The 12920-nt window shown below is 40.8% G+C and overlaps 1 protein-coding gene across 3 annotated transcripts in view; it reads right to left on the minus strand.

The window, feature by feature from the left end:
- Positions 1-12920, minus strand: part of ABHD12 (abhydrolase domain containing 12, lysophospholipase) — a 159046-nt gene that overhangs the window by 2785 nt on the left and 143341 nt on the right. For all 3 annotated transcript variants that reach the window (XM_069075544.1, XM_069075541.1, XM_069075542.1), the window contains 5 exons: positions 11280-11317; positions 8885-8964; positions 6288-6370; positions 4256-4334; positions 1009-1136 (listed from right to left, as the gene is read on the minus strand). In XM_069075544.1, the coding sequence (XP_068931645.1) occupies positions 1009-1136; positions 4256-4334; positions 6288-6370; positions 8885-8964; positions 11280-11317 (408 nt within the window). The remainder of the gene's footprint in view (positions 1-1008; positions 1137-4255; positions 4335-6287; positions 6371-8884; positions 8965-11279; positions 11318-12920) is intronic.

The raw sequence follows: 12920 nt of genomic DNA on the forward strand, positions 1-12920 counted from the left end.
CAACTACGTTATCAAGTCTGGGCAGAAGTGCACACCTAGTAAGGGCTGTGAGAGAGACTTACATGTGGAGGAAGTAGCTAGTTGTCTCAGTGGATAGAGCACTGGGCCTGGAGTCAAGAAGACCCAAGTTCAAATCCAACCTCAGACTTACAAGCTGTGTGACCCTGGGCAAGTCACTTAACCTCTGTTTGCCTTAACCTACTGGAGAAGAAAATGGCAAAACCAAGAAAACCCCATGGACAGTGTGGCCCACAGGGTCATATATATTCAGACATGACTGAATAAGACCAATGAGGAGGAAAGGAGAGGGAGGAGGGAGGGGATGGCAGAAGGGAAAGAACAGGAAAGAGGAAGAGAGAAAAAGATAAGTCCCTTTGGGAATTGTTTGGACTAAATATTCCCTTGCCCTTCTTGAATGTCAGACAGAACTCACACAGGTCCCTAAAAGAGGGAAGAAAACGAACTGCAGGGACATCCTGCTCCAATCATCATTCCCCAATACCCTATAAAACCTTAACTGTGTCAATGAGGTCTTCGGGAGATCTTCAATGTTTGGAGGTCTTTTGTCCGCAGAGGTGAAGTACAATGGAAAGAACACTTGACTGTTTACCAGGATGCCTTCTTGTCCCAGTAACTACCTGTGCTATTTTATAGGGACTTTGCAATCTCTACAGTTATGAGTTTCCTCAGCTATAAAACAGGGACAAAAAAGACCTGACCTGTTTCTCTCACAGGGCTGCCATAGGGATCAAATGAGAGAGGGAACACAAATCTATTACAGTTATAGTAATTTTAGTTATTATACATAATAATCAGAAAATGACATCATCATATTCTAAACATAAAATAGTTTTTGCTAGTAACCTACTACATACAATGGGTGTGGCCTCTTCCCTCTCCCTAGTAACTCGCCTGTTCCTTAGATTGGCTCCAAGAGGTAAAGCTTTCTTGGCTGGCTTGCAACCTGAAGTCATTGGAGAAGACTTTGTTACAATTGTTTTCTCTTACCTCAATATCCGAGGTAGTTCAGGACTCTTGTATATGTACTTGTGCCTGTAGCCAAGATCTCTATGAAATGGAACAAACTGGACTTTGAAGTCCCGGAAGCTCTGAGATGGTGCGGCGATGTTATAAAGCTGAGAACCAGAAAGTGAGACGAGAGTAAGGCCACAATAGCACAGCACTTAAGACTTGTAACATACCTGTGAGCTTCAAGACACAAGAGGGGTTGTGACAGTACTGCAGTGTGACAGGCCCTGCAGTGCTGTTAACAGTAACTTTATTAAGAACAGTAAGACTTCCTAATTATATAGTATATTTCTCTGAGGAGTACTAAGCACTCCCCAGACTGACCATCTTAATTCATCTGAGTTTGTCCTCCCTTGGAAACAAGAAGGAAGATACCTAACCTGTTCTAAAGCTGCCCAATATGAGAGCATAATGATTTTTAGAAATCATCTTGTGCTAAGTAATAAAGCCAAGAATCAAATCCAAATATATTAGCAGTCACCCCTTTCCATCATGCCACATCCCAGCAGTTAAGGACAGAGCAATCAAGTTAAGGGAAGGAAATTTAACCTGCTGCTGAGGACACTGAAAAGGGAGTCAAGAAACACCCAGCATTGCTAGTGAATTGCTATTTAAAAAGAATTTTTTTAAAAATCTGACTCAGTTTCTCCAACATGCTCCCAACGTCCATTGAAATGTTGAGAATAAAGAAGAAAGGTTCATTTGACCATCTGTGGTCAAGATTCTCCACACCATTACCCCACCAGCCAAAGTCACAAGGATAGGAGAATAATTCTTTTTAGCATACAGTTTATACTATTCTATGTTTTAGCTCCCCTCTTAACATCAAAGATGACTTAGCACTGGTTATATTTAATCTATGTTTGCTGGATACTTATATAATTGTCATTGGCCTCACGTTTTCAACTGTAAAATGAGGGGGTTTGGCCAATTAGATGGCCTCTAAGGGGCTCTCTATGATCCCAAGTATGTCTGCCCCTACATTAAAAGCAGAAAGACAAAGCACTGATCTGTTTAATTTGCTCCATACAGTGTCCAACAAAGCACCATTTGAAGTGAGCGCTTAAGTATTTCACGGAGGATCTTTGGAAGTGCCTTGGGCACTGTGGAAGAAAGATAAAACATTACAGAATTCAAAGCTGGAGGGATATCACTAATAATAAGGTCTGCTCTTCATTCCGAGATATGGCACCTTCCCTTTTCATTTACAGAAGACGCCTGTTTGTCTTCTTCCATTCCATTTTAGAATCAACTCTTTCCTATTACCGTGTTTCCCCGATAATAAGACACTGTTTTATTAATTTTTTGGACAGAAAAACACCAGAGGGCTTATTTTCAGGGGAGGGCTTATTTTAATGAACATTGACAGCAATTTTAATAAACAGGTAAATGTGAACAAAAAAATGTACCTTTATTCAATAATGAACAGGATGACGCACTCACTGCTGTAGCTCTGATTGGATGCAGCTCGGAGTGCAGCATGTGTTTCACCCGGGGGGGCGGTGCATACAGAGGGTACCGTAATGTAGCATGTAGCGCAGGGGATCATCTTCACTACAGTAGCAATCTCAATAGGGCTTATTTTCGGGGGAGGGCTTATTTTAGAGGAATCTTACACAGTAAGGGGAGGGCTTATTTTCGGGATAGGTCTTATTATCGGGGAAACACGGTAGAAACATCTCTCCTCCAGGGAAGGATCATGAGCCAGCTAAAAACCCAAACCTTTGAGGTGTCATTCTTCTGATAATAGCACAGACTCTGAGTGTAAGAATATCCTCTCTAAATTTTTTTTTTTGCTTTTTGGAAGGTTAAGTGACTTGCCCAAGGTCACATGGCTAGTAAGGTTAAGTGTCGGAGGCCGGATTTGAACTCAGGTCCTCCTGACTCCAGGGCCGGTGCTCTATTCACTGTGCCACTTAGCCACCCCTGATATCCTTTCTAATTACACCCATTGGCTTGAGGTGTTAAAGAAGACCGTCTCACTGCATCAGGGGATGACTGACTTACAAAGTAGAAATTAAACTAAAACTCCTTTTGCTCCTGGCCAACAAACAGGAAGCTCTTCTGCCACAGAGCACTATAATTACCTTCTTCTTGCCTGTCTCAGCTTTGGTAATAAAAATTGAACTTCCTTGTGAACAAACCAGTTATGTTGATCTGTGAATGGATATTTTTAAATTATTCTGAATCATTGCTCAAGCAGCCAATAATTTCCTTGAAGATATATATGTATATTTATATGTGTATATACTTTTTTTAACCAAACTCTAACATCCATCAGCCTTTTCCATACTCCATAAACCATCCAGCAAAGGTAGAAATTACTTATTTTTAAAAGGACACAGCAAAATAATATTGAACATACATGTAATTAAATAAATTTGCTTTGCCACAATATCCATTTCAATGAAATTCAATCCATAAAATGCCCTACATTTTAGCTACCCCCACCAAGTTTACATTAGTAATTTTGTCTATTTTTTCCCATTCATTTTCTCCTTATGGTGCCAGGGAGAGGGCAGAACCCATTTCTAATCCAATGCCAATTCCAAACATATCTGCTATTTTAGTGAAAACAATTTCCCACGAAAGTCTCATTTTTCTTTAATAATCTGCTCACCGGATGCAGATGAAAGCAAATTACTTGCTCACTCTTGTTTTCTTTCGTCTTTCTTGTGGTTCATTCCTTTGGTTATAATTCTTCTTTACAACATGACTAAAGTATATCTGTTTAATATGAAGGTATATGTAGAACCTATATAGGAGTGCATGCCATCTTGGGGGGAGGGGGAAAAAATTTGGAACTCAAAAGCTTATGGAACTGAATGTTGTAAACTAAAAATAAATAAATTAATTTATTTTAAAAAAAAGAATCTGCTCACTGGCAGAGCAGTTAGAGCAGAGCACCCCAGCTTCTAGTTTTTGTACAGCATCATTTATACAACGGCCCTTTGAGACAACCTAGTACAAGTACTCTGGCTCTGGAGTTTCTACCCCAGAAACGCTGGAAAAGTCACTGACAGCCCTGAGCCTGTTTCCTCACCTGAAAAATAAGGAGCTTGGACTTAATGCCCTCCAAGACCCTTCTAGCTTTAAGCTCCGGATCCAATGATCTTCTCCACTCTCTATCAATAAGTAGCAAAGGTAACTTTACTGACTACCTGAGGGACCCATATTCTTTCAAACAGTCTGCTCATTTTAGCCTCCACCAACCAGGACCACATACCTTTCTTCCTAGATGAAACGGCACGATGGGGTCATCTTCAGCATGAAGAATGAGCAAGGAACATGATATGTATTTCACACTGGAATGAAAACAACAGCAAAGTTATAGACACAAAAACAAGAAAGCATTCTAGCCCTTGGTGACCAGTATACGGACACGGAAAGTTTCACTCTTATGGTATTTGGATGTTTGCAAAAGGGAATTTGACATTTGGGTTTCAATTATAATAACTGGATCTATACTATAGTATTTGTTAAATCTCTCTCATTTTTTAAAAAAGAGAACACGAAATAGATTTCATAACTTTGATAAAGAAATTCTAACTTAATATACCTTCAAAATATTATCAAAAACAACAATAAAAAAGAGCTATGCATTCACAAGATTAGAGTAGAACTACACATAACTGCAGAAATTGTTAAACAACTGAAATGTCTAACACAAAAGGGGAAATGGTTGGATGACATTTGGTACATTAATGTAATATAATACCACAATGTCATTAAGACTGTCAAGTACAGGGGCAGCTAGATGGCACAGTGAATAGAGCACCATCCCTGGAGTCAAGAGGACCTGGGTTCAAGTCCAGCCTCAGACACTTTAACACACACAAAAAAACTAGCCATGTGACCTTGGACAAGTCACAACCCCAACTGACCTCCAAAAAGCAAAAAAAAAAAAAAAAGATTTTCAAGTATATGTGTTAAAAGGAAACATGGAAAGAACTTTATGGAATAATGCAGAGCCAGAAAAAAAAGAATACACAACAATTATGACCAAACAAGAGGAAACTGAATGGGAATAAACAGACAAAAAGAATGATGTAGACAGTGAGAGTAAAAAGTAGTTAGGGCATTTTATGTATTGAATTTCATTTAAATGGATATGGTTGCAAAGCAAATTTAATTGATTTTTATACACACACACATTCAATATTATTTACTGTAAGGCTGCCTCCTCTTTTTACAAAATAAATGTGGTTCTCCAAGATACTGTGTAAATAGACTACTATAAAGTATGTAAATCAAGCCATTTGAAAGGCATAAGGGGAGGTTGGTATTTAAAAGAATTCTATTGTGAGACATTTCATAAATGTGAAGAATCACACAATTTGTCTCTTCTCTGAATGTTGATTTGTTTTCAATTCAAATATTTATTAAGCTCCTGCTGTATGCAAAGCAATAAGCTAGGTATTAGTTCATCTCTAAGGTCACTTCAGGATCAAAATGGGACTTTGCAGCAGGTTCATTTAAATTCACGTACATACATCTTCTTTCTGGGAAAGCAGATTCAAATGTCTATGCCTTAGCAGTAAAGTAGGAAGTGCCTGAGGGACAAGGAGGTTAAATAACATGACAGAACCAGACAGCTAGGAAGTGTCAGAGGTAGGAAAACCCAGGTTCTTCTCCTACTCTAAACCCAGCACTCTTTGCCTCTCCTACTATATAAAGAGTCATTTGTTATTATTGTCCAGTCATCTTTTAGTCATGTTCATGACCCCATTTGGGGTCTTCTCGGCAAAGACACTGGAGTGGTTTGCCATCTCTCTCTTCAGCTCATTTCACAGATGAGAAAACTGAAGCAAAAGGTGAAGTGACTTGCCCAGGGTCACACAGCTGGTAAGCGTATGAGGCCTAATTTGAACTTGGGAAGATGAGTCTTCCTGACTCCAGACCTGGTGCTCTGTCCTGCAAAAAAGGCATCTGTAATCCCCCTCTCATTCTTGAAGGCACACATTTTTGAATTTGTTAGTCATGCTAAAATGTGAATTCTGGAATAGGAAAAGAAAAAAGTAAAGATTTAGTGACACTCTGTGGGCCCACTCAGAATGCAAAATTCACTGAGATTTTAAAACACTCCAATTGCAGACCCAGAGCATGTGCAAAGCTGGGGTTTCTGCCTGATAACCAGCCACCTTCTTATTCAGTGGGTAGCAAAGACCAGATACTTTAGTTTTCCTTCTAACACACTTCCTTTGCCCAGAAGATACACAGAAGACAAGAGAGCTTCAGAAGAGAGAATAGTCACTTACTTTTCATCATTTGCAAATTTAATCCCACTGCTAGTGATGGGGTCAAGGAAGAACCAATCAAATCCAGGAAAGTATCGGTAAACCTGGAGACACAGGAAAGACACAATTGACAGATGTAACAACACACCCTCCTTTCCTTTCTAGCACTCTCTCATCTGCTGCCCTTCGACGTTTCCTACATTCCAACACAACTTGCACAAGCAGCTGGCCTCTGAATGTGCCCCATTGTCCTGCATCTGCGGATACCAGTGCTATGAATGCCCTCCCCTCCCACCTTCCCACTGCATTCCAACTTATCCCTTAAAGCCCAACTTAAACGTCCCTCCTCTTCCATGGAGCTTTTTATCATTCCCTCCCCTCCCCCAGTAATGACCTTTCTCCCTCAGACATCACGCCTCTCATATATTACTTGTGCACTGCCCTTTCCACCTCAGACTGCAAGCTCACTAAGGGCAGGGAGGATGTCTATCTAAACCTCGGATCTCTGCAGGATCCCCTATCTAGCTCAGTTCTTCATTCAATAAATAAACCTCTAATGAACTGAATCCGAATTAAAAAGTTAAAATAAGTATTTCTAATTTAATTTGAATAACAAATGCTCTAAAGGGTTAATTAATGAATAAACTCATTGAGGGTGGGGAAAATAATGTAAATACAAAGAGATTCCTACATCTACTTTGATATTTGTCTTGCCTGTACCTCAACAAAGATAGCTAAAGGTTATTTTTAATGCGTATGGCTGCATTAAGTACATCAACCCTATAACAGGTCATCCAGTAAGAAAGTAGGATAGTGTTATTAAAAGAAAGTTTCCTTTATCCCCAAACTTCTCTCTTTAACCCAGGTCATTCAGAAACAGAAATTATACCATTAGAGAGTTATTGATTTGAATTACCCATTTTCCTTTGCCCAAGGTTCCCTTAAAGTTGAAAATATTCATGAGAGGAATAAATATTAAGCTGTCAGCATTAATGCCTGTTAACATTTTTCCCCCCAATGAAGACGACTCTGCAACACAGAATAAAATTCAGCAACATTTGTTCAGGGTGTACTTTACACAAGGCTGGAGACAGAAGGCAGCCCCTGACCTCAAAGAGTTTATATGTCTTTTGAAGGAAGGGTACTAAAAAGAAGAGGTTGAATAAGGATAAATTTGTTCAAGGTCACACATTTACACGAGTACATAAGTAACAGAGTCAGAATCTGAAGCTGGTTCTTCTGACTCTAAATCCAGTCATTGCTATACCAGGGGCGGGGTACCTGCAGGCTGGAGGCCACATATGGCCATCTAGGTCCTCAAGTGTGGCCCTTTGACTGAGCCCAAACTTCACAGAAAAAATTCCTGCCTCGTCCACTCACCAAAAGAAAAAGCCAAGAGAATTCCTCTGTAGAGCTGGTACTGAGCAAAATGGCGTACAATAGGGTGGGTTTGTCCTAATTCCAACTTCTTGTTTCTGTATTATTTCCCCACCCTTCCCTAAGAACTTCTACTCTACTTGACTTGAAGGCCCTGGGAGCTACCCAGTAGGCAAATAATAAATGCTTGTTACTCTAAGTCTCTCTTATTATGGGGGAAAGATAATAAAATGAATCACACCAAGACAGCAATTATGACTGTGCAACCACAGAGATTTTTATCAGTCTGTAAAAATCTGGCTTCAGGGGCTGACTTTCAAACAAGGTCAGTTTCTACAAGGTAGTATAAGCTAGGACTTAATTTGGAGATGAAATAATTAAAACCAACAATAGCCTTCCTAATCAGGAAGAAAGTAGGGGCTTGGGGTCCTTTTCTTTGCAAGGGACAGTTGAATTACAAAATATTGTGGGAAAGGACATTTTAAAAATAAAGCTTAAAAATGGCTCCTGCCCAAGCCAGGCACTTGTGTGACATCACAATTCAGAAGGGAACCCCAGAGTTTCCTTCACTCCAAGAGCTCAAACCAAATATGGAAATATGAAGGAACCCAAGAATTTCAAGGAAACAAAGGGGAACAAACAAGAGAAATTAAATTAGCACTGGGACTCTCTCTGGTCACACCCAGCAATATCTGTGTGTACACACACACATACATGTATAGATACATATACACACAAGTGTGTGTTTGCATGCATGTATGTGTGTTTTGAGTATAGTCCTCAGTCTCCCCACAATCCCGTATGCTTGGCCAACCCAAAGAACCTTTCCTTTTAAACTCACAGTTTCTAATCCTAGATAACCTAGTATGTAAACTTGGCAGGATGGGATTTGAAGATAAAGGAAAGAGAAGGGGTCTCAGAGAACAAATACGACAATCTTCTAACAACCATGACCTTCCCTTAAATTCCTAAACAAATATTTCACTAAGGAAATTGCCAAAAGCCTGAGCACCCCATTTCTGAAGAGTGCACAAATGGCCAGGTCTCCCTAAGATCCAAGCCAATTCATACCAGATGGACAGCATGTGCACAGTGTGGCTCCTTGCCCTTTGGAATGGCCTGTTTAGGAACACTTTTTACCCTATGTTGTGCTTCACACCGGTAATATAGCATCTGTGTGCAGGCACACGGCCTCTGCTTAAAATGAAACCAGAAAAATCCATTTTGAAATCTCTACTTGCCACTGAAAATGGATGACTTTTTGCTTCTTCACGTATGTTTGTAAATGGAGATTCCAATATGAGGGCATCTGGAGGAGTTTCTAGAGGAGGGAGAGAAAAAGAAAACATGATGATGCAATGAGGCCTGGGAGGATGATGCCATCTTTAAGTGGCCTTGAATACTCTCTGTGAGAAACTGTGCCAAAGGGATATGAGAAAAGTCCTCTGCAGACAAAACTCTAGAGAGTACGTGCCCCGGCTCCATTCTGCTGATGACTGACCAATTAGGGCAGTGATCTAGAGCTGGAAAGGGCCTCTGAGTTCATATCTAATCCAGTTCTCACATCAAAAGGGAAAGAAGGGAATCACTATTACAAACAGGATGGAATTCAAGCATGACCAGAGTGAGAAGCACATGATCTCAGGCACACCCTGAGCAAACCCAGGATTCCACTAGTCCAGAAACCACCCCATTCCACTCTTATCAATCTGTGTACCTGATCTGGGTGACCTAGGGCGTGCACAGCTTCCAGGAACCAAATGGTGATAGTCCTACTGTACTCTGCCCGCGCAGAGCTATATCTGGAAGACTGTTCAATTCTGGGCCACATATTTTAGGACAGACACTGATAAGCAGGAGTGTCCAGAGTAACCAAGGGCCTTGAGGTCATGGCATAAGAAGGAACTAGGGATGTTTGGCCAGGAGAGGGAAAGACGTAAGAGGACATGATAGCCATCTTCCATGTGTTTCAAGACTATCCTGTGTAAGAAGAATTAGATTTGCTCTGTTTGCAGGGGGCTTCCCCCCCACCCAGAGGGCAGAAGATTCAGAGGCAAATTTCCAGTGGGTGTGAGGAAAGCTTCCAAACAACAGGGCTATGCAAAAGAAAGGGATCAGGGGGCAGCTGATTCCCCCTAACCAAAAGTCTTCAAGCAAAGAATGGTTGGCTACTCACAGCAGATGAGAAAGGACTACTTCTATTGGATAGCTCTTTGTTGTTGGGAAAATTTTCCTTACTTTGATCTAAAATTTGTCTGCAACCTTTTCTTTTTCAGATATGAGTGGGATTAGATGAGGCAGCAATGTGGTGCTGTGAATACAGTGCTGGGTTTGGAGTCAGGAAGACCTGAGTTCAAATCCAGATCCAGATACTTACTGTGTGACCCCTGGAAAATCACTACCTCTCTCTGCCTCAGTTTCCTCAACTTTAAAATGGGGATCTATATAATAGCACCTACCTTCCAAAGTTGTTGTAAGGATCAAATGAGATATTTTTAAAGTGCTTTAGAACACTGTGTGGCTCACAGCAGGTACTAAATAAATGTTTAAAGACTTGACTGTGATTGTCTGTGCCTCTGATTCCATGATCCTCATAACAACCTCCCAGTTCCAAAGTGGGTAGGGCAAGCATGCTGACCCCCATTTTATGGATGAAAAGACTGAAGTGAAGGGAAGTGAAATGAGTGAGTTGCCCAAGGCCATAAATAAAACAGTGCTAGAGAAGGCAAAAGATTGATCCAGATTCCAGATCTCCCGGCCACTTTCCATTTCTCATGTCTTAGCCCATGCTCCAGCTGTGTTTTTTTCAAAGTTATTATTTACAGATGGGGGTGGGAGAGCAGTTAAGTATACCCGACACCCCCTGGTACAAAGCTACCTTAGAAAATAAATACTAGAAGGGTATGGGTGTGAAATGCAGTACTGGCTGCCTTTGGCTACAGGCACAGTGGCAGGGATTCTTTATCCTGAAGCAGGAGAAGCTAACACTGAGGGGCTCTTTGGTTTTTTGGCTTAAAAAAACAAAACAAAACAAAACAAAAACTCTAGGCCTTGAATCATTTGCATGTGCCAGGGTGGATCTGATAGGCCACTGGGAAGTTTGTAGCTTTGTCTTCTATAGTGAAATTTCTAAAAGGGCAGATTTAGGCTTGATATAAAAAAAAGTCCTAGTGATTAGAGCTATCAAAGAAATGGAATCAACTACCTTGAGATTTCATATATCAAGTCTAAAGAAGGCTGAAAAGGAGGAGAAACTTAAAAGGAATATGCATACTACATTGGGCAGAGGCAAGGTCCAATTGACACCTCAGATCCAATGAAAAAGCACAACCACAATTCTACCTGTATGACAGATACCCACTTCTTATTCAAAATTAAGTGGGGGGGCGGGGAGAGAGGGAGAGACTCAACAGTATGTAAACCTGAGGTATAAGAGAACATGTGAGACAGGAAGACCTAGTTATATAAAACCTTCTGATGGAAAAGACTCTTCAGTAGAAGCTATCTTATTTAATAAGCAAACAATGTGTCTCCAGAACAAGCGAGAAGCATGCATCTGGTGACATGCTACTGCAATGGCCATAGAAGAGTTATGATGGTCATTAAATGCCTCATTAGTGGTCTTAGATGTCTTACCTCGTTCACATAAGCGCCTCACTAAGTTGGTCGCAACTCTAGAAAGAAAAAAGGGAAGCAAATTAATTATAAATAAAAATTCATCCTTTTCTATTTTCTAATCAAGACAAGAATGGTTTAAGCCCCCAATGAAATAGGCATAAAGGACCATCAACGAAATGATAATCTACCTTATTTTTGAGGATTTGTTTTTTCAAGAAAGGACACTAATTTGACAGCTAGAAATTTGTCTTGCCCTTTCGGGAAGAATGGTGACCTATGAACTGAACATGGCCTTTTAGAAAGATAACAAAAGCGAGGACTTAGGAAGTCCTGGGGTCCTGCGGAGAAGCTTGGACCTTCTATGACTCATAAGCAGGACCTGTGTCTACTGAGCTGTCTTCCAGCAATGACTCCCTTTACCTCACACCTTAGGAATGGATGAATACTTCTGGGTAAGTTGACTTCCTAAATGACCACTTTGTGCCTCCTGCTACTGAACCATGTCCATAAAGCCTGTCGGGAAGGAATAACATCCTTTCAGCTAACAGACTTAGGAAAGCACATTGATCACTTCTCAGGAGAGACTACTCAGAATGTCACAATTCATTGCTTGGAAAGTGCCACTAATAGACAAGTTGTCTGGATCAACCCAGCACATGCAATAAATATCTATCCTTACTCATCTCTGTTGCATGTTTTCTGAACCCAGGCAGCACATGCAGGGAGATGGTTATCTTTGTCTGCAGTTGCACCCAGACCACACTGGTTTGGTTGTACAAAGACCATCTTTGATAAAAAACTGGGAAGCCAGTGAAAGATGCCCATTTTAAACACGGTTCATCTCTTTCAAGCAGGACAGCATAGCAGTCCCAATTCAGACTCATTCTCCTCTACCTGGTGTTAAAGTTTTTCCAATCATCCCTTCTTTTATAGCCTTCAGAAAGTAAGCTATGAAAAGGTTCAGTGTGTCTCTCACATCGTGGCTAATGGAGGTAATGGGGACTGGAGGGCCGGCCATCAGATGGAGTCTCTTATCCTGTGGCACCTTACCCTATCAGGCTAAAAGTTATTCAAGGAATTTGCCCTGGGGGGGGGGGGCGAGGATTTGGTGGCTCCCACAGGAGTTATGATGAAATGAAAAGGGGCATAGTAGTACAGACCACTTCACCTAAGGCCTTAACCTTTCTGATGAGCACTTGCCAGATCCAAGAAAAACACAACACAAATTGATAAGCAGGAGGCCTTCCCTTCTCAGCTGACCTCCCATGTATTCTCCCTAGATTTTGTTTGTCTATATCTAGTTGTTTACATGTTGTCTCCCCCATTAAGATATGAGCCCCTTAAGGACAAGAACTGTTTTAAAAGGTAAATTAAACCAACAAAGTCAGCAGTCCATGTGTCTAGGACATTGACTTCCATAGGTTTTCTTCCTACAACAGTATATTCCTGCACGCCATTATCACTATCATCGCCTCTCCCTGTTCAAATCTGATACTGTTCCTCATTTGCATCAGAATAAGTCAGTCAAATATCTCCCAGGAAATCTGTCCACTTTAAAGTGATTCTGGTTTCCATACCACAGCCTTCATCTTGGTAACTGGCTATGACAATCTGTTCTTATGCACATGGGCAGCCAAAGCAAGCTTGGGACAATTGACT

This window comes from Petaurus breviceps, unplaced genomic scaffold (assembly GCF_028583685.1).
Source record: "Petaurus breviceps papuanus isolate PSGF00001 unplaced genomic scaffold, PetGlider_PUasm1.0 90919, whole genome shotgun sequence".
Lineage (NCBI taxonomy): Eukaryota > Metazoa > Chordata > Mammalia > Diprotodontia > Petauridae > Petaurus > Petaurus breviceps.